This window comes from Myzus persicae, unplaced genomic scaffold, assembly GCF_001856785.1.
Source record: "Myzus persicae strain clone G006 unplaced genomic scaffold, MPER_G0061.0, whole genome shotgun sequence".
NCBI classification, from domain to species: Eukaryota; Metazoa; Arthropoda; class Insecta; order Hemiptera; family Aphididae; genus Myzus; species Myzus persicae.
Window position 1 is genome coordinate 373151 of NW_019102308.1, and position 27897 is coordinate 401047.

The 27897-nt window shown below is 32.3% G+C and overlaps 1 protein-coding gene across 1 annotated transcript; it reads left to right on the forward strand.

Moving 5' to 3' along the window:
* Positions 1-3463: 3463 nt before the first annotated feature.
* LOC111031809 lies at positions 3464-27897 on the forward strand. Its single transcript, XM_022311911.1, has 3 exons — positions 3464-3655; positions 23000-24018; positions 27834-27897. The coding sequence occupies exon 2, from the start codon at positions 23022-23024 to the stop codon at positions 23958-23960; it is 939 nt and encodes a 312-aa protein (XP_022167603.1). The 5' UTR covers positions 3464-3655; positions 23000-23021; the 3' UTR covers positions 23961-24018; positions 27834-27897.

Below are 27897 nucleotides of genomic sequence, written 5' to 3' on the forward strand. Positions count from 1 at the left end.
AAATATGCATATCAATATTATCATTACAATTAAATGTGAATAAAAAATGACTATTTCTTATAATTGGAAAAATAATAAATTAGTTAAGTTATTCATTTTTTTGGTATCTCTGCACTATATATAGTTCTATATGTAACATAAAAACTATTGTTATTTGTTAGTTAATTAAGCTTTAAGCTAACGGTTATTAAAATAATAATTAATATAATTGAGAACATCAATTATTGTAATTTCCTGCCTTATAGATAACCTATGTAATATGTATGAATAAAACTATATAATTACCCGATACCTGACTACCTGAATATAAGATGTATACCTACATAAGCTCAACCTATTCATGCCCTTGAGGACAAATACATGATAATAACATTTTTAAATTTACGACTCATCAAAGTTCACATGGTGTATAACATAAATCGTATATTTTATTACATCATGCTTCTTAGTTCTTTTACTTCTTCATAGCCGGTGTAAGGTTTTACAAACCTCAGGACACACTCATTTATAGGGCCCAAACATTAACTTATTTTGTATTCGTCAGCAGTAAATCCGTGTACTAAGTCGCATAATACATTATTAAATAAATAATTTATAATATCAGCAAGTAATATAGGTAATATGAACAAGATATATGAATAAGAAAAAATAGAGCTTAAAAAAACCAAGTCCAGTGTCCAAATATATATTATATATTATGTACACTTCTGTTAAAGATAAAGATAATAAACATAATGAAATGATATAGGCAAGTTGATTTCCATTGGGACCAATTCTTCTGATTAATAATTAGTGGGCATTCTTATTTCTATATGACCCGTACATAATCCATACAGATGCTTGTTATATTTAATGTGATGATCGCAAGGGGTATCGAATGCATCCGAAAAAACAGGTTTTTTTATATTTTGAAATTTATTAAGCCGTTTATTAGTATTGGTCGGAACCGTTAGAAACCAGTTACCTATAAAGGCACTTGCGAATTCTTTATACTTTTATACTAAAAAAAAAACACACACATACACACAACAACAACAAGTATAACAACGCTAATGCCGTTTATTCGATAAGATGACCCACTCAAACAATAATAATATTATTTCCATTTTGCAATTATTGTTATACCAAATATTATATTGTTCTGTAAATTAAATTGTGCATACTCTATTAGTTATTACTTATTACTCCATATAATATTGTATGGGTATTTAATGTATACATTCAAGACCCGTTACAAAATAATATTAGCGGGTATAGACTATATAGATATATAGTAGTATAAAATTATACCTACGGTTAGGTATATATACATTACATGATTGTAATTAAATCCGTTATTATGCACTACAAGCAAATATTAATTTGTTTATCGAATTAATTGTACACACCTTTAAAGCTTGGAAGTCGAACCCAAGAGATTTGTTCGATAACAGGGCATTAAGAGTTATTTTTTAAAGTATGTTAATGAGAAATGAAAAAGATAACTAAATTATAGCGTTTTATTTCCGTCATTCTACAGCACTTATACTTACCTTTTAAGTAAATACATTTTTGTAAATTTTAAGTGACATTTAGTGTGTTCTTGCATCTTGCTACAGTAACGAAATTTATTTCCATATTAGTTAACAATTTGAATGTTAAATGGGTATACCTATTTAAAAATATAAAAAAAATTTCATTCCGAAATGTGACATTAAATCACTATTAACTATTGGGTACATTATTAAAAATAGGTACCTAAGTAATAAAATGAACGGTTTGTGTAGCATAAAAATATTGGTCAATTGACATATTTTGATAGAAAACAGTATAGTAAATTGAGCCAAGTGGATAAATAATTTGTTATTAACACCGATATATTACGTCTAATATGCCTCGCATCTATTAATAAAATTACAGTAAAAAAATACGTGCGTGTTTCCCACACATTACACGTATATGATTCAAACTTGTGTCATTGTACTAGTTGATTGAAATATTTAATCCACCAAAAGTTATGTATTGTTTGTCTTTCATTCAAGACAATATAATGATACGATCAAAAATATATCTGCCAAATTTAATTTTCAATAAATTTCCAATCGTTATTTGAAAAAACAACAATCAATACAAATAGTGTAAAAAAGAACGATTTAACCGTAAACGGAAAAACATATTTTATCGTATATTATATTGTTGCGTATACATTTAACCTAAATAGTATGTATTTACTATTACTTCAATCTACACATACCTACATCACTTTTACCTGTCATAGCAATTATATCAATAATAATATTCTGGGTTCGACACCGTTTTGCGATTCCATCATACTGCAGCAAATCCTTTAGTGTATTATTTTTGGCCAACGAGGGCAAATCCTTCTTGTCATAAAATATGTCGTACGCGTGTCTGTGCAATATAATATAGGATGTACGGCTTGCACAGTCGAACGACCTTTAACGATCGGAAGAGTGCATTCTTGTTCATTTATTATAGAGCGCTACGGCGAAAAGTGTAGCTACCCTCCGCAATTGGGGTGGCTATAATGCATTTCTGCCGCGCCCCAAAACACGCAAACAACAATAACAAGTATCATAACTGCGCGGTCGAAAGAAAAATCATACATTATTTGATTGCATGTTCGTGCGACACTCGTTTGTCAGATTATCGATTTGCAGAAAGAACACATTATTACAGCCTTTGTACAAAAACTCGGACATTTGCGGCTTTTTCTTTTTACTCTAATCGTTGATGTTTTCGTATTTTACACGTTTTAGTAATACAACAATATTTATACTTAACACAGTCGTATTTATAACGTCAAAAACTTAAAGACGTCGTATATCAACTGTACGAAACCGATCGGTTCAAATGTTAGAGGTACCCACCATACGTCGTATTACACGCATTCAAAAGTATATAATATTATAACAACATGTGGTAAGTTTTTTTTTTTTTATCGATTTTACTTTCAATATATTATACATGTGTACCTCTTCATTCTAATAAAATATAAAGTAGGATTTTATATTTTCGAATAGATATTGAAAAAGCGGCGTCGCTGCTAAAAATAGTCTTATACTGCACTAAGCAATCTACAATGTTGTGGAAAGTAAAAAAAAAATGTCCCTGCTATAATTGAGTTTGATCATCGTTTATTTTCGGTCTACTAACGCCACTAATGTACGTTTAATTAGTTTTAAGACAACATATCATTAAATACCATTCAAATACATGGACAAAATTGAGTGGCAACAGTGAAAAAATGCTTTCACATTTTTTTAAAATAGATTTTTAATAGCAATATTCGTATAGTTTATTTGTGCGCGAGCGAGAGTATGGGTGCGTGCGCGCATGTGTGTGTATGTGTGTATACGTGTGTGTGTGCGTTTAACAATATTGCCCGCCCTCTTTATTTCCTACTCAAACGAAGATGTACCTACCGGCGTGGAGAGATGAGTGCCTCGCTTGCCGCGTTTCCTAACCTTAGTCGAGTCGTCAGTTGATCTTCGGCTTCCACTTTGCGAAGTTTGGGCATGGTGAAGTCTCAGCAGATTTCGTCTCACAAATTGTCTTCGAACATACGTAAACACTGAAACAACCAATCTAAAATACAATTGAACTTTACCACTTCGTACATTTATTTATAAAGCTTATTCGTACAAATAATAAGGTTAGTATTTTTATTCATTTTATATTAATAGTTAAAAATATTCATATGTTCCCAAATTATTACCAGCTACTATAGCTAGTACAAACAATGTTCAAAACGGCAGAATATTTTTAAGTGGTTAACTCAATTCAAAACCTACAAGTTGTTATAAATTATAATACATGCAATTCCTCCGTATAATATATGCAACTAATAATAGCAATGAACATGTTGTGTTAAGTGATGTGAATTAATTTTTGAATTAATAATTGATTATCTGCTAAATAGTAACGATTTAGTTAGGTATTAAACTAATAAATATTTAAATTTCATAAAGTACTAAAACTTTTATTTTGATATTGACATTTGAAATTATAGTTTTATTTTGAGATGTATTTCTATGGGATATTGGAATTGGTGGTTTCTTTAGTTTCTTATGTACTGATTAAAAATAGTTAAAATACAATTATAGCAACAAAAAAAAAGAGAATTTTTTGAATTAAATAGTTCAAAATATTAAAATTGGGATCATCAAAACTATTCAATTGTTTACATATATGTACCTACCTACTTATAATATATATAGTAATTGTGTGATCATCTATAATATTTTAAGTCTGTTATAATTAGTATGTAGGTACAATTATTACAACAATTTCATTTTTGTCAATTCACTCAAAATAAAAAATGTAATTGATATAAATTCTATTGGTTGATAAATTATTTATACTTTTTAATAGTAGGTACTTATTACCTATGTATGACAAAAAAAAACTATACGTTTTTCGAAATAAATCTTTTTATTTAACAACCTCTTATATTTACCACAATAGCTTTGTGTTTGTAGATACAAAAAATGTATTATCTGTAATAGATGAACATTTATAGATGTAAGATGAACATTTTTTTTAAACTGTCACTTTATTACGACAAAATTATATTACACAGCAATATATTATACGTACATATAAACTATAACTATACTTTTACTACACATTATGACATTCGGTTCGGAACATTTTTTTCATATAAATACCCAACAATCGAATTTTATTTTTTATTTAAAAATCGAAGGTGAATGTATTCCTACTACTGCAACAGTATAGTCTACTGTACGGTACACTCATTGGTATAATAAATATATATTAATATTAGGTATCAACTATCATAAAATATAGTACTTATGAAACATATTATATTTTGAAACTAGGGAGCATTTTCGTACATTTATCCTAAGTACATAGTTGTGCACTTAGATACATAATGTTAGTGCAGTCAACGTAAAATTCTTCGTATATGTAAACTGAATTGAAAGAAAAAATTCCTTTTTAGTCTAATCACGTGCGACTATTACAATCCACTTGATTTTTTTTCTAAATGATAAAATATATAACAATAAACCCCAACGCTGACATCGCAAGACTTTAAACGAAGCGGAACTAAACGCAATCGTATCCCGGGAAGTATTTAAATATAATTATGATATTTTTAAAATAATAATATTATCATTTCGAATTTTCTCTGGGTAGTAATAAATTGTGCATGTATGTATTTTTGATCGTGTGAACCTTTAATATTTGTACCACATTACCATCAGATATCCGTTCATACATGAATTATATTTTTATTTATTCGTATTGTATAATACATAATTAGGTAGGTAAGCAAAGGGTATACGATAATAATAGTATATATCTACGAAATGCTACATCTTGAACATCAAAATAATAGTCGGGTTATTATTTAGGAAAAATATCGAAGACAAAAAATTAAATATGGTACGGGAAGACCTCAACCGCGTGAGGCGTCTGCTTGGAGTGTGGGCTTTACACTTGCCATGTTGTGTTTGAAGCAATGTATTATATAGATATAAAATTATAATATTATATGTTATACATTTGAGATCAGATCGAGCGTATTTACAAGGACTTACTTCGGCCACAATTTATACGTCTAGTACGTCCGTTTTACTGTCCGCATAATATAATAATACAGTCGTCGGCTATATACGTGCATACGTTGTATTATAAATATAATATAATATATATATATAGGAACTATACATTTATGCTCACAAGTATACATGTTATATATGAGAGAAGAAAATAAACGTGATTCATTTTCCATTGTTCGACGACGAATGAATTAATATTGAAAATATTTAGATATCAATATATCATAACTATATCGTGGTACTTGGGAGAAGTTGTAGCCAACGTGATTGCAAGGTGTGTACCTTTACCTGGTTGCTGTTGAGAATATCGGCTGCAACATTTGCGTATAAAGAAACCAAAAGCATTTCCGTAATTAAAACATGAAACAATGTATATATTATGTATACATTATACACAGGTAACTGAGTTCGATTGTTCATGGCAATAAATAAGATGCGTAAAAAATCATAAAAAAATTATTATGAGTAAAATATTGGTTTTGTGCAAAAATAGATAAAAAAAAATTTCAATAAAATCCTGACCCGAGGTCATTTTGTTCGGGTTAAACGTACGTTTTTCTTCACGACCTCTGCAAATAATACGCTCTCCGCCGTCATCGTGGCCGAAGTCTATATATATATTTTAGTGTATCGGAAGTAGATGCGCCATGGGCATTACATCATCATTATTATTACATTTTTATACTTGTTTTTTAACTTATGAATAAATAATGTTTCTTTTCTTGTCCTTTCTTGTGTGTACGCCGTGACCACGTTAAACTTTTTTCTCGTGCTTTTTGTCGTCGAGCATAATTTTTATGGCGCAAACATATTATACGTGATAAGAAAAAAAGAAAAGTATTTTTTCCTTCAATATTCATAATCCATTATTATTGAATACTGCATGGGCGACAGAGAACGATGAATTCCAATACGTGACGTATTTCTTTTGGTGACCACTATGCCTAGGTTTTATTAGGTCAACGGGTGACAAACAACGACGTTTAAGTTGACCAGTTGTAAACACGTCTGCGTATTTAAAATATACGTGACATGATAGATTAAAAAATAGTTGGCCAGTTCACCATTCAGAATTTCAAAACAAAATATAAACTATCCACCACATGCTAAATTTATATCGATTTCATATTTATAACATAAATATACTATTTTGATATGATTATAAGGCAATGACGTATGAATAGTATATGCATTTCACTCAAAACGTATTAACTCCAAAATATCCAAGATTCGAGGTATTTCTGATATGCAAATATATTTTTGTATATTTTACGAATAAAAATAATATAAAAATTGTTTTAGTATTACCTATACACAATAATTTATATTAATTTATATTTAAATTTTAAACAATGCTATAAAATATTACTATGCATATTATTGGATTTTAGCTAATTTTTTCCCGCGTACTTAGTTAAGCCCATCATTTTTATTTTTTAGTTCATATTATAGTTATTTAGTGAGCTAGTCAATCATTTAAATTGTAAATTTTAGTTAGATCGTGAATAGCGAAATACTAATTTTGTATTATAGTATTAAAGTAACTAGTAATTATTAGAAATTAATCCAGCCATATCTGATTAAAAAAACTAACCACAATAATATCCTAAAATTGCTTATATACACATCAAAAAAATATTTCTATGACATCATGCATGTTCTAAGATCATGGTCAAATACTATAAGGTTAAACACCACACATTATAATGTGTTTAAAAAAATATTTATTGATAGTATCTTCTATTACTGATCATTAAGATATGTATATTAAATAAATACGTAAGTCCGGTGTCTTTCTTTTACCTACGTATAATATTGTGTACAATTTATATTTTATCTCAAGTTATCCGTCCTTTCAAATAGGGGTTAAATTATAATTGTCAAATTAGTAATAGAAATGAATATTGAATACGCAATATCCATGCTGTATGCATAAAAAATCAAATTGTAATTTACTTACGTAACCAATACGGTGGTGCCTAGCACGAAATAATAGTTAAAATAAAATAATAATATTGTTGTATATATAATGCCACCCAATTATTGAAAAGGGAATTTTCGATAACACATCCTTCTTCTAGGTATCACACCGTCATTTATTCCTCATATTGACGTTTTCTCAATACTTTGAGTATGAGCAATATCATTGTGGTTGACAAAATCAATGGAATGATTGACGGAATAGGTACATAGCAAAATAATATCACTCAAATAACAATAAAATGTTAAATGGATAGTTAACAAAATATATTTAGATTAACTACAGGTCTATATAATATATATTATATGCATTATACATGAGAATTCACTACTTTCAATTGTTGGGTAGTATGTACAGTTCCATATTATTTTACTGAAGTAATTTGAAACAAATGCTACAACTTCTTTCATATATTATAAAAAAATCTATAATATTATGAACAGCAGTAATTAATTATCATTAATATTTTATGTAAGTGAGCAATAATTGACCTTAATGGCCTAGATACCCAAACATATCTTAATAAAAAAAAACAACTAAGTGAAGATTTAAAATAAAATACAGGAATTCGATCACACTAAAAACATCGTAAAAAATTAATTTGGAATGACATAAAATGAAGAAATATCTCTGTGTTAGAAATAGCGTCAATAACTTGGTTGTTAATTTTTTTTTTATTATTATTATTACTTTAATTCGTATGACTTAACAAAAATAAAACAGCTTAACGTTTTTTGCTTCTATTTGCTAGCAATTAATAAGAATTATCACTAACATAAAATATAATTTTTTATTTATTTACTATTTATTTTAAAAAAACTATAGGTAACCCACCTTTTTATTTGTAACTATTGTAGTAAATACACAAATTATCCACATGGTCACATCTCACATACATCATATTTCAGTAGGTACCTAACTAATTTAACTATTTTTTTTTTACTCAATATAAATAATAAACTATTTTACACATGGGTATAATAATAAAAAAAATAAGTTTGGATAGAAGAACCTGGCTTGTATAAAAAACTAAATCGAATTCATTATATTATTGATAATAATCCATCATTACTAAACTAGTCTCCTTTTAGAAATTTCCTGAATCTATGTTCCATTTTTTTTTTTATTGTTAACATTGTTTGCTTACTGTATTATAACAGCTATCCAGAAAATTTTTTTTTACTAATATCAGCACACATTTCACCTATTTAAAATTTCAACACGCTATTTGTTTTTTAAATTTGTAAATTATGTTAAAGTTGAACACTAAATTTTTATCGTCCCTAAAAAAAAAATGTATTAGATGTTTATTTTATAAACCCAGTTTATAGTTATTTTTATAATAAGTTTATAAGTTCATAGTTTTTATATAATTTTGTATATACTTAGAATATTTTAGGTAAACTTAGTGATTAAATATATTGAAAAATATCAAATGCATTATACTATATTATTAAATAAAACGTTCATGTTTTATAGTGACAATAAATATAAATAATAATAATATGCTCCATACGTTACTTATCCAGATTCAATTTAAATTGTGTGAATTTGGATTTCTTATAAAAAAATGAGACAAAACTGGTTTGTAAAACACCTCTTCCAGGTCGATTGTGCTTCGACGGAAATCCTGGTGACGAATACACTATATTGCAATTATTATTTAATATTATAGCCTGGGGACACAAATACGTTTTTTTTAAATTACTAGCTCCTGTACCATGTCCCAGATAAAATACGAGTACTTATATCTTTCTTCGCATGTTTTACATGCAAGGCACAAGCCTATAATATCCGTTCCACTTTGAATAGTTTACGCGCCAATTTATGCATGTCATCAATAATATAATAATACAAATAGTAATAATACGAACCTGTACACTATATTTATGGAATTTATTTGATATTTTTATAATAATAATTTATATACTAACTACCAAAAAAATAAAAAAAATAGTATAATTGAATATACAATATGTTCGATATATTAATAATTAGCTCTGTAATCAATTTTTCACAATCATGATATTAGTAGACTAACGTAATAGTTAAAAATATATATATGCCGGAACCTACATCTTTACTGTTGCCATGAATACATTGTATGTTCATAATTTACTATCAATTATTAATTAACAATAACGAAATTATTTGATTGCTATGTAGCATGGCAAAATGATTGCACTATTAAACTGATATTAGATTTAAATATATATAACTAGCCTAAAGTAGTATTATCCTATCAGGTTATTTAGATTAATCATAGATTCTTAGATTGTAAGATACAATTTCTACAGACATATTAGTAAAAATAATTAAATAATTTCAATAATATGAGTAGTATGTTAATTTTGAATCGATAGTGTAATTTATAAACTGGTAATAAATATCATGTATTCAATTTTATAGTCGATAATAAGTATTATATATAAGTATTATTGAGGTCAATTTTTTAAATGAAAAAGCTTTTCAAACTATAACATATATTATGCATACATTTAATTCTGAACTAAATTTTTAATTATAACCATAACATAAATATTTTAGTCATTAAAATAATCATAATAGAATGATATATGGTAGCATAAAATGTTTTAATTACTTCAAATTAAATATGTGTAAAAAACTAAAAAAACATGTAATATGAAAATTATAAATGTATATTTTAAATTAAAATAATATTTATCCTACAAATATCTAGGCATATTTAATTATTAATGCGTATTTTTAACACGTTTTTTTCCAATTATAAAATATTCAAATGTCATATTAATATTATAATAAATGTATGCTTCACATATAATTTGACACAGTAAGTGGCTACAAATACAATTTAAATTAAACGTCAAAGTGTTGCCTCTACCTGATTATAACGCCATGGAATGTATATATTAATTTGTTTTACACTGGCAGCATATCTAGTTAAAAAATAGTAAAATTGTGATTATTTAATGATAGATTAAATAGTTATAAGAAGGTCAAATTGTTTTCAATTTTACTCAAAAAGGTTGGTAAATAAATAATAATTAATATCACTATTTTCCCAAACATGTGAACTACCGATTACGAGTGAATGACGCATCGACGACGACGACACGCGACCAATTAGGGGTAGCCGGGTAGCGTGTTATAAATTTCTAAATACATTTTATATCAGCTGACCATTCAGAGCCTCTAGGGCGTGATTTCAGATCTCAGTGTGGAATGCAAAATAATTAACCAATAGCCAACCATATTATGAACGGAGCCGATCACTTCGATAGCAAAATATTGTCAGATTCAAAAGTGATTATCATTTAAACAACATTACAATATGAATAATTAATAATCAATCCCATAAATATTATTAAAGCACAGAATAAGAAGAAATACTTATAATAGTTGATAAATATACAAGTCTTAAGAAAATTTCAAATTAAAAAAATGTTTACTGTTTACTGTTTACTTATACCTGCAGTAAAGTGTAAACTATAACTACGTCATGTAAATAGGATCCATGGGATGTAAATACACTCACTTGCAACCCATAATTATTGACGTCCCTGGTCTTCAGAGATGTAAAAGAAAGAGGGGGTATACTCACTTCTCTAGTTGTTTCATTTTAGAGTATATTCTCAAATTGAATGTACGATGATGCGTGATTATACGGCTCTATATGACTCCATGTCTCCATATACGGTGTACAGTAGGTATTAAAGTAAACGAAGTATACAGAATACTTATTAGTTATTATACAGTTTTTACTTTTCAGGGACGAAACCTAAACAATATTTTATAATTATTTGTAATTTCCAATCCTCAGATGCAATTTAGTAGATATCAAGTGGTTATCGAAAAATATTAGGTGAACCAATGACTTTCTATCTACCATAGACCGTTTATGAGTATGTTACTCTATGAGTGTATTAAATTGTATGTCATTTTTCTGAATTTAAGATTCCAGAAATAGAAAGTGGCATCAATGTGTGGCCTCTTTTCTATACGTTTTTCATAAGGTTTTAATGATTTTTGTTTGGATAAGTACTTCAATAAATACCCACAAAATACTTATAGTAATAATAGTAATTATAGTAATAAAAGGGCTGCAAAAAAATTATTATTTACAGTGGAGCTAGGAAAATTTAATTTTTTTTACTTAATGATAATGTTTTTATTATTGTCACCTGCTTGAAATAGACGAATACCCACTAATATTTGCAGCAATATATCACTGCTGATTCTATATGATATATATCGCTGATTAGTTGCGGTCTGAAAAATAAACCATTTATTTTATCCATCCATCGCTATACAGTACATATACATTACGTCGTAGTGACTTCGGCAACCCAATCAAAGTTTTCTACAGATTTATTTAAATCGGAGAGAGAGTGAAAAACGAAAATTTCGAGGAACAACGTGCGACTATATTTACGGGCTAAGCGAGTAGGTTTAAAAAAAATTGATATATGTGTTTTCCGAGTGACCGATTCTTACGACTTATTCTTCTGGTTTTTCCTATTCAAATACATTATACATATATACGTCTCGATATATACTTAATAATATTGTAATGTCTGCAGAGACGCGGCCACGATTATACATACATTTCCGGCGGCCGGCGTAGGACGTGATGCGCGTCCATACATTTCGGTCTTCGGGTCTTCCTCCTCGCCGGTCATATAATAATATAATAATAATAATAATAATAATAATAATAATATGTAATGTCATATTGTATAGTAAAATACATAAATGTCCACCGCAGCGAACGACAGTGACTCGGTCGCGTGGACGACAATGATATGCCGGTCGGCCGGCCGGCCGGGAAATAACAATCGATTCGGCGACGAGCGTTGTTCATACGATCCAATAATAAATTATATTAAATCACGTGTGGTGCGTGTGCGTATGCGTGTGCTCCTACGCTACGAATTTCCATAGCGGTTTTTGTACAAATGCGGCAAACGACGACGACCGGCGTCGCCGCGGAGACGCGCGAAGAACGACGCAGCCCAGACCGCCGCGATGACCGCGCGCGTCCGTCTTCCTCGTCGATAGCGTACAATATACAATAATAATAATAATAATAATAATAATCCAATACGACGACGACGACGACGACGACGAAGTTATTTCACGCGTTTTTATTATTACTGCTCTCGTATATTGTTATGTGTATTAATATTATGTAGGTATTTTGCGTATCGCGACCGACGACGACCGTTTGACGACTATACAACACGTTGCTGCGGTGCATGCGTGCCGTAACACATTATTATTATTATTTATCGTACGCATTACACGGCGAATAAACTATAGGCATAGTGTAGCTCACTGCATGATACGCATTAGGCACATACCTATAGGCATACTTTATTACGCGTGCGTCATATATATATAGCGTATGACGACGCGTATGTCGCATACATTATTGCGTGGCCACGCCGTATACCGTTCCAGGCGACGACCGCGGATACCCGGTACGTAAACGCGGTCCCGGTCAGGAGAGGCGCGTGACAATCGACCGCGCGCCGTTTCAGAATTCCCGATACGCGACGTTGACGTATTGCGTGCGCGTCGTATCGGAGACGCGGTCTAACGGGGGTCGTACCTGCCGCCGTCGCAACGTCTATGCCGAGTGTGCTCCTATTATTGTTATTATTATTATTATTATTATTTTTTTTTTATTATTACTTTTATTATTGTATAGGTACGTCTAGTTTTTGTAAAGCAGACGCACCAAACACCTGGTTTCCCCTTACAAGGTCAACGCTGAAGAATCCGTTTTCGTACTCGGCGGCGGCCGGTAACGGTAACGCTCGCGCAACCGTATACCGCTCCGGTATACATTATTTTATTATTATACAATATAATGTGTAGTGTGCGCGTAATAATGTTTTTGTAATGTCGCGTATAAAGCGGAATCGTCACACGCAGCATCGGCGACTTAGCTCGGTCTAGGTATACCTACGCTTTGGATTTACTGCAAATGGGGTGGATACATCAGTGGACCGACTGCGGGAATCGTGTACGGTATAAGGGGACGTCGTGGGTGGTGGCTTTTACCCTTTGAGCACAAGGCCGTTGTAACTTGTAATGGTCACTATACCCTTTTGAGTTTGAATTAGGTTGTGTTTTTCGTCAGCGTTAGATACACCACACCATGACCATATTTTAACTGATTATGCGGAAACACGTCATTTGACATTTTCTCACCGTTGTCGGTGACTACATCTAAATATGACATTAAGGTACGACTAGTGGCAAACCTCACGAATAAACAACACGAATTCCCCATTTAGAAGTTTACACCATTTCCTCGAAGTCGGTTATATAACCTTGCGAAATGATTTCCATCATTATTATACCTACTCCACGTATCGTGATGCATCAATTTAAGGATTACATATTGATTATAATATTATAATATAATATTGTATATATACATTGTATACATAATATACCCACCACCGGCAACGTTTATTATGATAATCAGCAACAAGTCGTGTGTGTGTGCAGTGTACACTGCGCCATTACGTTTAAAATATTAAACCTACCGTATAATTATCATTCCGCGTTTAGTACGGTATATTTTTGATGGAAATAATAATTTTGAATTTTTCTAATCTGATTCAAATTCCTTTTATTATTAACCTTAATAATAATTCTGTTCTATACCACGTTTGGAAACCAATATAATATATTATACTGCATTCGGCAATGCATGTATATCAAAATGCATATCATTATAAAATAAAGGACGCTTTCGTGATATAATGTGTTACCTACTGTACAATTATTTTAATAATGGTTTTGTACAAAATATAATATTGTATTCCTCGAAATTTGATAAATCGCGGCGGCGTCGATGCACGATGACAACGTTTGTATATACTTGTTGAATTTAATAATTATTGGTAGATATAATATACCGAATTATTTCCCGTCGTATAAAATAAAGTCCACATGGTACCATGCTTACAAATACGAGTACTAAAGCAATGTAGGTAGGTAACGACTCAAATATATAATCACGACAGCCCTCATATATTTTATTCCAATAAAGATTGTATTTGTATATAGAGTACCAAGGAAGCTACGCAGAACCTTTTTTATCGTCGTCATAATATTATATTATATTATATGCAATATGCATCGTATATACTATTAAATAGGTACAATGATGACTGAGTGGCAGCACTTTGCATGCCAACGTTTTTTATTATCACGTTCCTACTTATATATATGCGACTATTATTATGGAGACACGTGAACACCAGCATCATGAGATGTAAACATGTGTAGCAGTGGTGCGTACGCAAAAACCCACTCTTCTCGATCAAAACACATAAAAATATTAATACATAAACGACTGTGGACAGTGGGTAGTATAATAAAAGTGCAGCGTACTTAACGCGTCCGCATAATGCAGCTGGAAACGTGCGGACTACGTGCAATTTACGCGTGTGTACGTCGTATATTGAATACTTTTTTCTAGAATAGAACGTACGCAATTAATTATTGATTCGAGTAGAACGCATCGTCCGTATTAGGCGCTAAAAAATCGTAAACATAAAAATAAAAAGTACAAGTCCATTATGACGGAGAGAAACAAATTATTATGAAAACGACGACAATTATAGGTACAATCATTGCCGCGTATATTAAAATTTTAAAACGCTGCACTTTCGGGAGAAAGCATTATAAATTATTATGTCTATTAAATGCACAATGTAATTAAATGTACCTACCATAATATTATTATGTCTCAGTCTGATCACTCGTAAGGACGCGCGCTTTTGGCAAGTGTCTAAAGAAAGTATAACACATCAAAGTACCCTTTGCGATAATAATTTACCAACATACACCTATATAATATCCACACGGCATAAGATTTGTTTTTTTCGGTAAGTAACAACGACAAACGACTATACCGCGGCGTGCTGTGCGTATTTTTTAGACAGAGCCCGAATCACGTTAGCGATAATGTGACCGTGACTTTCATTCTCCTCGTTAAAAGTGAAACATAGGCACCTCGTCGTCGCCCTTCCTGCAGCTCACGTACACCTGCACTTTTTCACCGATGTCATGATTGCAGTCGGCAATCGACGTATACGTCTTCCAGGTGATATTGTGATAATGGCACAAATATATTATTATATTGTATTTATGTTCAGCATGTGTGTGTGTTGTATAATAATAATAATTTTCTTTTCGCGCGTTTATTATCCGGCGTCCGGCACATATTATATAGGTTTGTAACATCATAATATAATATACATTTTACTCGCGTAACATATATATACACGTGTACTGCAATCGAGATCTCGCTGTTTTTATTTTCTTTTTTTTCTCCGCTTGTCATTTTCACTCTTCAATTAATAATAATAATAATAATAATAATAATCGTATTATAAGACATGCGTGTACATAATACGTATACGCTTTCCACCGTGTGAATGAGGAGCGATCCAGTTTTATTACCACCTCGCGGGCACGCAGTGCGTTGTGCGGTATAATAATACAAAACGCATTTTTGTTTTTTCACTCAGACGATCGATACTTCATCTCATATGCGTATATATTATAATCGTTAATGCAATAATACTATTATACCCGCCGCACGGTGTCTGGAGTCTGCATATGCACGCGATAATATTTAGTCTCCTTGACGTCGTGCACACGATAAGTATAATATATTAATATTATACTTAATTTAATATATATAGGAAATAATATGTAAAAATATTTATTTCATTTTTATTAGTACTGCGACTATTTAACATGACTGATGAGAGAATAATATATCCTCAGTGGTGAGTTAGGCCATTATATTGTATTTATTAATGTGACTATCTAGATGTCTAATACATTATTATTATGATTATTATTTATACCTTCAGATGAAGACTAACATTAATGCCCAAACTAAAACCACTCGTTCATTATTTTAAAATATGCTATGCGATTGATAAATTAACACACTCGAATAACAATGATAAACACTTTATAATATAATATATTAGGTATGCGCACAACTCAGTATTTAAAAATTAAAAGCTCGTTACAGTAGCCTTCGGGGAACATTCAATACATTCATTAACTTACTAAGTACCGGTGTTGTTAATTGAGACGATTACTCGTTTCACTGGCATGTCGTCGCACTGAAGTTTATTATAAAACGTACACTTGTGGACCTCCAACAGCGGCAACGTGTCAGGAAAGTTGCCACCATAAGGGTATCAGAATGTCCAGTGGGATTCGTGGCTGAATCGAGGATACTCATTTGGGGGTAGGTACCGCAAAGTTACCTATTTATTAAAGACCCTATTTTACCCTTACCTAATTTACCTCCCTTAATTTTATACCGATGACAGTACGGCTGAAATAAAAATAATTATCATAATATAAAAAAATAAATAGAAACATTTTATTAAGTGCTGGGTGAATTGGGGTAGGTAATTTAAAAATTGCACGTTTCCTTGTGAGGATGATATGTATAGTAAATATATACATAAAAAGTAGAGTCACGACCACTGTGGTAATTGGAAGAACTCCACTAACAAAGTGAACGTTAGGTTTAATTATGCAAATAGCTTTATTTATTTTGTGTTCCACATAAAAATCTACTGACACCTGAACACCTCTGTCACTTCTGTGGTCTAGTGGTGGAAAAGTTTAGCCAGTTTAAAAATTGTTACAACTATTTTAAAACTGAAATTTCCCTCTTAGCTAAATATGTGATTTTTCGTCAGAGATAGTGCACCACTTCCCCTATAAATCTGATCTAAGTCTCTTGCCACCACAGTCCAAAAATCGAGTGTTTGAGAGGCCAACTCGGTGACTCGTATAGATGTTATGCCTTATACAGCATTATTATAATCTTGTGTATATCGTTAGGTTAGGTTAGGTAACATTATATCTACCAGAATATTCGCATGCATATTTAATATTTATATAAAAATATGTTTATTATATGAGTGTGTGGGCGAAATGATAATTCAAATATTTGTTATAAGTATATGCTAACGACCGCGATGTATGCATTCTGCGGAGTGCAAATACCGATGAAGTGCTATAACCAATACTTACGGCGTTTAACGTTTCAGATTGATTGGCGGTTTTGTTTGCCAATTTATGTGCACCTGCACGTACGCGCACGCTTCTGCGGCGACGACCAGTAATTTAATGATAATAATATATTATTCAATCGTAAAAAAACATTTTTTTTTCGCCATTGCAGTAGTGGATTTTTTTCCGTTCGACTTCGAGTGTATAGGTATAATATCTACAATTACATGTAGTTATAAAGACTAAGGAAAAATGGGAGATTTACAACCGAATGATGTACATAATCACATAATGCTGCACTATGCACACCACAAAATAGTTTGAGTTGGGAACAACCTAACCTTACGGATGTACGACTACCGGCAGAGGTTTAAGTAGGTGGACCAAAGCACGATCAAATCCCTATAATACAGACCGCACTTAAAAAGGGGGTGTGCTTTAACATTTTCTTTGAAAAAGTAAAGTGGTATATGCTTAAGCCTTAAAGTGGAGACAAAACAATTTCCTCTGTTAAAAATAATAACCTATTTATTTTCTAAATGTTATTATTCTAGTCTTAAAAAGTTGTTTTATAAAATACAGAACATAATATAATAATGTTTATATCACCGGCCATCGTCGCTCCCGCATAACAAAATCATATTATAGCGACTTAATAATTTGTCCTACAATTTTTAATATTCTAGACTTCAGGTTTTCGAACTTGGCCGAGTTCGGGTTTGACCGGTGTTACCGGCTACCAGGTATACCTACGCTTTACACTACAATTCTCCGTATGCTATATGGTCGTTGTTATTATTATTATTACGTGTACCTGCGCTTTTTTTATATCATGATGCATTCTTCACCGTGTTAAAACACAAGTGTAATAATGTTGTTATGATGGTTTTTTTTTACTGAATGACGGTGCACATTTACACTTGGTGTAAAAATAATAATTCTTATATATCGTATTATTCTTTTACCTCATTAAAATAATATGTTCTGCGAGCATAACCACCACGTAGGCTGGTAGGCGTGACTGTGTTTTAAATCAAATAATAATAATCAGGATGATAAATACCGAATTACTGTTGGTATGAGTTGGGTGGTCGACCGATTCACTCGAGACCGGTTTTTTCTTCTTTACCATAAAATACCAACCTTTCGTTATAATTATATGTGTATCGATATATAATATATAAATACATACTAAATATACTAAATAAATCCATAATACCGATCCTAATTGCACTTAATAGTAAAGTTAAGCCTAAGCTTATATAGCACCCGAGGGATTATATCTGTAGACTGCTGCAGAACCGTGTGTTTTGCCCGTCAAGACAGTAGTCCGGCACAACGACGAATATGTTATTATTATTTTAAAACGATGATAATATAATAACTCTGATAATGTACGACATTGGTTGACTGTAAAATGCATGATCTAAGTGATTTTACACAGTGAACGATATCATGATTCATTATCGTAATGCCCGCCAGGCGCCGGTCATCGCTTCGTCCAACAGTTAAAAGTATGTACCGAGACGTAGTCCGATATAAAGTACCTAATATGTAAAATATTATGTGAAGCGTAGGTACATAATCTATCTGTATAATATTATGTTATGAGTTGAAAATTACACGAAGATCGTACTTTATTACTTATTACGGTTATCACGGTTAAATCATTCTTTTGGCTTTTACTACATGGTAATATTTTTCTATTAGGTATACGACCAATAACTTTAACGATTAAATATATATACCGAAGTACCTACATTAAAGAACAACTACATAACAAAAGTATTAGACTAATATGAATAGGTCATACTGTCATAGAAATAATATTATTATGAACACAATACTGAACACATTGTGACGCTCATTATAACGGTAAATTAATTTAACATTTTATAATTTATTGCCGGAAACCTTCCGAAGACTAATTTTATTGTATACAAAATAAATGAGCAGAACGTAGAACATTAAACCGCTTTTTAATATCGCAATTTTGAATTAAGAAAAAAATTTTAAATTGATAAAATACATTATAGAATAATAAAAGAATACTTTTTTCATTGATAAATCAGTAGTTAATAGTTTAACGAACTTTTACCATCTATCTAAATTCTAAATGTTAAGTATCTGTGTAAGGTGTCAACTAAATAAAATAGATATTTACTATCTATTTAATTTGCGATAGGTTAAAAAATCCCCAAAAAATATACACACCACGGAAAAAGAGCCCATGGAAGTGCCATTACTATATTATATTTTTTAAATATTTCGTTGATTATAATTCGGAAAAGCATAATATATACAATAATACTTAATAATACCCACATGATATAGATAACAGATAATAATCAAAAATAATAATTATAACTAATGGCTTAGTAACTGATGTTACTAAGATGAATAAAAAAAAAATAGTGGGTCCATTAGTGTGTAGCCATTCCCCTTGTATTAAACTTGAGTAACAAACTGATATTATAGGAAGGTACTACGCGCCTGTTTTGTATTGAGTATTGACTTATTATATCATTACTTGTTTAGTTGTTTAATTTTTGTACAAATGTAGTACATTCCTAAGACTGATGTTTTTTCATTGTAGGTTCTATATTATATCATTAATCACCTAATGACTCAATATAAGAAAATTTATAATTTTAAATTTGGTTCAATAATTTGTGTGCGCCATACAGCTGTCAAATTTGATGGAAATATATAATCGTGGAGTGAAACAATACATTTTTTTTTTTGATATTATTTATTTAAACCTAATATGTATTTATGCAAATTATTAAGTTTTTTCTTATATTTTTTAACATTATTACTAGTTAGGCACTACAGTCAACTGCAGTATACTACAGTCTAGGTACAACACATTTTATTATTCAACTTTTTCCTTACATAAATTGGTACAAATCTTTTAACGTAAAAATTTTGTATGTGGTCATATAATTAAAATAGTTATGCATGTATCGATCGGTCAATGATTTTTTTTTTCATGTTATCTCAGACTTTAAATTACGACCTTACGGAGATCCACAAGACAGAACAATGTTTATTTCATTATGAATTAGCTGCGAAAGACAACACGTATGTCTGTGTTCAAGTAGTAAATATTTATATAAATTAGGAAGTGAGCTACAGCCATTACAAAAACATTTATTCAGTTTTTCTGAATGCGACACCAGACACCATGCATAGTAAATACTATACATATAGTATATAGGCATGACGTGTTGAGTGTGTATGAGTTCAATGAAATTCGAAAGCAGTATTTGAAAAAAAAGTTGAAACACGCATTGCAATATTGTTCAAGAATCTCTCAGTCTTCGTACAGTTGTTTTTTTGTTACTCGCGTTCAAAATTGGTTTTTTATCGGGTGCAATTATGGAGGAAGGTGGTCATGGCATGAAGATGATCACGAGTACGAAAAATATTGCAGACTGCAAATTATAATATTAAATATAGCTACCTACGCAGACATACGCGTAGTCAGTGCCGAATTTATCGAGGGTACAAGTGGTGAAATACACCTCAAGGCTGAGTTTGTTTTAAGAGCGTATCAGGTGATGTCCTGAATTTTCTTATTTTGAAAAATGATAAATTAATAATGTTATTTAATATCTAATGGCGAAGAAAAAAAAGTATTTTATGAAATATAAGCCGCACCCATTTATTTAAACGAACGTTATAGACTCGGTTATATCCCTATAAATTGTGACTGGGATTTCAAGGAAAACATGAACCACGATGAGTTACCTTGTTGAAAAGTTTTCTTTTTTAAAACCATCTTCACTTCTATAAAATACCATAAAAAAATAATTTAATTAATGCAACAAATTAATTATAAATAGCAATTTTTTAAGGGGACTTCGATATTATTAGTTACACCCCGGCCCTCCGAGACTTAGATCCGACACGGCGACACTGCGTGTATAGTACTGCCCGCACTCCGCGTAGGATGATAATAAATAGACGTTATAAAAAAGTATATAATTGCGATAATTTGTTGTGGCATGTATGTAATGGCTATAATATAATAATTGAACTGTTGCATACGTCAAGACGAAGATCGCACAGACCCACACACACACACACACTACATTTTATAATATTATGTATGTATATGGCGTGAGTAGTGGTAAACTAGTAAAACAGACTTTTATATGTGTCCCTCTCCAAACTCGTTACAATATACACGATTAGTCGAGGGGATTGTAAAACAACGACGCGCGACGACGTTCTTGAGTCCCGTTTGAGACAAATGCAGATCTATATATTATTATTATAAGCGGTTGACCGACACCGCTCACGCAAGTTCCATCATAATAATTTATAACACAACAATTAAATGGCTGCAAAACGTGCGACGAATGAAAAAATATAAAATAAAAAACGTGCGTAAATTATTATAATTAGTTTGTTGGCCCGGTGGCCGGGTCATCTGCAGTACAACCGAGGCATCGTCCTCGACCACGAGGTGTTACCAAGGAGATATTATATTATACTTATGTACCTATTGTACCTATGTGCAGCGTTTTTCTCCATAAATATAGCTATTGCCTATTTATATGTATACTATGTATGTACTGTAGTATATAATATTATATATGATACTGATACAACGTAATAAGACTGATATTGGTTTTAACAACGAACTTTCGATAGGAACGTTTAGTTTTTGGATCGACTTGCAGGGTGCCCTAGGAAATCTTGATCGTGGAAAAAAAATTTTTTTAACTTGATCGTAACATTAACTTTGTAGGTATATACAGGTTTATACGGTTTATTTTGTATTACACATATATTGAGATATAATTTAATGATATTTGGTAGGTGAGAATTCATTTTGCCCCTTCCATTGCCCTCAACATTCCTGCACCGTGACTGGGCTACTGCGGGGATCTCGAATTTCCTATAACAGACATTCTTATTACCCAAGTGATTCCTGTCACCCTCGTCTTTCTAGCGATATGTGATGCTTTCTGTGTCCTGACCCACTCCTTTAGCCTCTCCTACGATTCATCTTCACATCTGCGTCTGGCACGCAACGAAACTGACTGTTACTCGATTCAAATCAAAATCATATTAATTTTATACTATCAACGATATTTAATTGAGAACAGAAAATCATATACTCACAAATTTATCAATGTCACTATTATAGTCTATAATAGAAAGTTATAACTGACCACATTGAATATAAAATGAACGCTGTATAATGTATATTGTATCATACAATTTGTATGCTAGTTATAAATGCATACAATGACTTTAGTTCATAAACTGAATTTTGAAAAATAAATGAAATGTATCTATTTACGTACATAACAATTGTACATATTAAGTACCTCGACTAACGTTGTAAATGTATATTTTTCAGAAGTGCTCAACGAAGCTGCGAGATGCGTAAAATAGTATTATTATTTGCTGTTGCGGCGGTGGTGGTTGCTTTCGGCGTCGTGCCAACAGCTGCGAAGAAGCAAAAAGAGGATCGTGGTGGCTCGACGTCCACCGACGACAATGGCAACAACGTCAGCGACACCAGGGCAGAGGTGGCCAACGAATACGACAGCCAACGGTTTAACGTGATGTACGCTGAGGACGAGTCCGTGGCGGCCACGCCCGAACCTGCGGCAACGACCAAAACGCCGACCAAGCAGTCTTCGAGCAAGCAGCACAACGCTAAACTGTTGAACAGGTTGGGCATGAAGAGGGTACGGACTTCCAGTGGCAGTGCCAATGACAACGGCAATGCCAACCATCACCGGAAACGATTGGCCAGCCAGTCAAGGAGCAAATACGCTGCGGACGGCAAAGGCGGTTCGGACTCACAAATGTTCATCGTTAAGTTGCCTCCACATTCGCACTTTTACGACGACGGGTCGCCCGTCCACCAAAGGCTGGGCCAGCAGCATAAGCAAGCGCCGTACAAGAACCTGAACACGGTGCCCGTAGGATTCGTGTCCAACGGCAAACCTGCCAAGGTTTACCACTGGAACCTGCCGACCATCAAGCACGCGCTCAGTGGCGGCCGTTACAAGGGCGTCAACGACTTGGTCGCGATGCAGCAACAGCAGCAGCAGATGCAACAGCAGATGCACCATTTGCAGCAGTACGCTCAGGCCGGCGACTTCGAACTGCCGTCGGCGTCCAGTTCCAAAATCTTGCCACGACGCACGCTCTACTATAAGCCGCGGGCGGCCGGAAAACCGGTGAAAAAGTCGTACGTCAACAACGGCAAGCCCAACGGATTCTACGTGGTCAGCAGCAAGAACTCGGCCGCGGTAGTACCGCAGTACCATAAGATCATCAAGGCGTACTACGGTAGCGGCGACGATTAGTAGCCTGCAGCAGCAACTGTCGCCGACCACCCGTCGCCCAAGTCATCGATCCATAAACGTGAGTTGTGCAACCCATCGTCCGTAATAATAATTTATCGTCATACGCGTGAATATTGTGTATGCCTTATAGAGACAGTCGAGGGCTGTCTAGTATACTTGCAGGTCCCGAAAGAGTTTTTCGTTTTTTTTTTTTTTCAACGGCAAATTTATATTTTTTATAGTGCGGTTTTGTTTTTTACTCAGAACATGACCCGTGTTGCTATATTACAATGACGATATTTTGTTTCCGTCAGAAAGCATTTTCACCTTCGCCGTTCAAAAAAAAATCCATAAATCGCCACGCGTGGGTGTGCAGCTGCGTGTTGCAGCAGTAAAGACGCGCTGTGCTTACTCGACGCATTATTGTATACCACCCACAGTCCACACGTTTTTTTTTAAGTACATAATATAATATTATGACATTATGTATACAAAGTGACCCGTCGACGTTGCGGTGACGAATCGTTATTCGTAACGTTTACACGTTTAACACGTCTTGACGTCGTCGTGTGCGATATACGCGACGACAATATATCGCAGCGTTATAAATTATTTACGCGATAATATATAATATATATATATATTGGTAATAGGTATCTGGTATATAGGCACGGAGAGTATATTAGCGAGTCGGCTAGTTTAGTATTCTGCCGCAGTCCATCATACCGTCCGTATATGAAGAGGCGACACGTCCGCAATGTCGGTATTTATGCCTCGGTTTCTTCCCTCTCTGTATATGCCTTTAGCCAGTTATATTATTTCGATAAAACGCTGTATGACATTTAAAAAGAAAACCGCTCGACCGCGTCAAACGGTTATGTAAATAATAATATTATACCAACGATTTTATCGTTTATGTACCCTCGAAAAAAGATCATACCATTATCACAATATACACTGCAGTACTATAAACACATCATTACTCATCGTTATTATTATTACAGTGTAATAAGTACCTGCGCGTAAACTATACACTATTATATTATTATGCAAAATAAACATCGATTTTTCGTCTGAAAATCTAACTAGGTAATCTAATCGGGGGCCGTCTATACATATAATATTACGAGTCAATTACTCAATTATATTTTATTCAATAATAATATAATATTAATCGTCTGCGATTTTTCGAGAATCGCACGTGGCAATTACGATTTAGAGTGAGGGCGAACCCACTATAAACTCAAGCAACACGAACCCGTTTCGTTTTGCACCAGTTAGCTGCGCGTTTAATCGTATTCATTATTTTTTTTCATCCTGTGCCGTTTAATATAATGTTGTACTATAAATACATGGTACTTAACTATACACCAAATATCATATTATCACTTATTTAATATAATGGTTCATTTGTGTCCGTTGAAATCGGTTAAAGATCTTAGTGCTAGAGCAAAAATAATAATAATACATACACTCAACATTTTTAAGGGGATTCGATACCGATCATTTTTATAAGGAGTTCAATATAGGCAATTTTCTAAATCCGTTTCGTGTATATATGTGTGCGTAGTCAACAATCATTAGTGGGTATAAATGTAGTACATAGTGTAAAAGAAATAGAGGAACGCTGCCGCACGTGCACGATTGCATGCTAATAATACGCAATAGGTATACACACAATTTACAAATTTTTATTTTTATTTTGTGTGTGTCTTAAATAGTTAACCAATTGCATACTAACTTAGTTATCCGGTAAAAGTTTCTAAAAAACTATTTGAATTCGTCATTAAGTTTACTTGAAATCGACATTCTTACGTTTTTAATTATGTCTTTTTAGCTTAATTCTATTAACGTATTAAAATTCTTAAAATTCAAAATTTTGAAACCCAATGTTGAAGAGTTTAAAATTTGAAAAAAGTGGAAAAGTCGTTTTTAAAATAACTTTCCGACGAATATTTATTTTGTATGCAATTGTATGAATCAAATATTTTCCCAAGAAAATAGCTGATGCCTATACGGATTGTACCGACTATCCATCATATAGTGTCCGTACAATTGATATAAGACAGGTTTATTTTGGTAGAAACACAGCCTGGACGCAATCCTCTTAAGACAAAATATAATATTTTACAATATTTTACAGATTAAATATCTACAGGTTTATCGTACATACTACGTATGTATGCAATATTCATATATAATAAATTAATAAAAGTAATACGTTTAAAAATGTTGTTTTTTAACAATTTAAAATGACGCAAAAAAAATATTTTCTTGAAAAATGACGAGTGACCATTACGTTAAACGGATCACCCAGTACTGCTGAGTGCTGGTACTCATAATATTATAGATAGCCGTACATAATATATATAATTTATAATATGTATGTGATTGTGACGGACGCGTTTCCAACGTATCGTGTGTTTAACCCGGTGAGTACCGGACACGATGTAATTACGTATGTGTAATGTATATTATAATATAAACATAATCGTAAATCCTTTAAGGAAAAAAATAATGATATTCATATCGTTACGGATCTTGAACGCGCGTAGTTTTCTCTTAGGCGTAAAGCGGGCCCCCCCAAAAAAAAAAAAAATATTTTTTTCATGTTTTGTTTTTATTTTTTTTTTTACTTTTTAGAACACGCGAGCATTAAGATTATAATAAGAATAATGGTATTGTCCTAACGCTGCCGCCGCCGGCTTGGTGTTCAATTATTGTTTCTCGTCCACTAAATTGTACATGCGCACATGGATAGATATAGATACATACATACATACAGTTTATGAGCATATACATATATGTTTTATGTATATTATACACTTAACCGTGGCCGCGGCGAGAGGGTCACTATTCCGTGAACTTTATAACATGTTGTATACTGATATTTCACGCCTAGTGCGCTAACGGTACACCGGTGCATATTTACCGGTTTGAAAAATTGAGAATTAAGGAAAAAAACATCGTGTTCTACGTACAGTTGTGTCAATAGCGTATATTATATGTGTGTGTGTGTGTGTGTGTGTGTGATATTATATAAATGCATAAAATAATATTCATCATTCGAGTACGGCGTAGGTACGTGTGTGTAGGAATACCTACTATACTTGCACGTTGACCGTTTTTTAACGTACCCGTACTCAAATATATTTTAAACGATCCAGTTTAAAATATTTAGTCTATATCGGGCAGAACAATTCACCGTATGCGGGGAAAAAAATAAATAACAAATATCTTGTCTGATATACCCAATACCTACAGCCCAAAATACGATACTTTTTCCAACTCTCGTCGCGTTGCTTGCACACGTCATCGTTTATCAATATACGATTTTTACAAGTTAATATTAATATGTACACATTAGACCGGCGCGCCCACATTAAGTTGTCTCTGTGCAACGCAGTTCATCGCATATTTCGCGAGGTTTCTCTCGCGGTGCTGACAGGTTACAAATTATGTACATTTCAATAATATAGGTAGGTACCTTTTTTTTAAGTATATTTGCAGCTCGCTAGCATTCAATGCGTATGCACGGTTTATTATTGAAACGAAAACACTCGGAAAAATTATCGGTTCACGATATCCATTAAATCTAAATACCACACTTGAAGTGTTTCAGTGTTGTGTCCTATATATAGACCCTAATAAAATATATATATATATTAATACGGCATACACAATATACACGATATATGAAAATGGTATAATTGTATTTTATGTTTGGTGTACGTTTATTCGCTGCTGCTCCAGTCGCGATGTATATAGGAAGAATCAATTTATGTGTTTATACTTTATATAGCATTATATAGTGCCTTTTTTTTAAGTCATTGACCGCGAAATGTGATTAAACATATTTTTTCACTAACCCTCTTGTGTGTTTTTTAAATACAGGAGTTGGAGTGCGCACGCGGCCGTAACGAGTGTTCATCAAGTTACGTACACTGGACCGTTTCAA

What these genes read in the sequence shown, in the direction of transcription:
- LOC111031809 (XM_022311911.1), top strand. Translation starts at nt 23,022, where the DNA reads ATGCGTAAAATAGTATTATTATTTGCTGTTGCGGCGGTGGTGGTTGCT.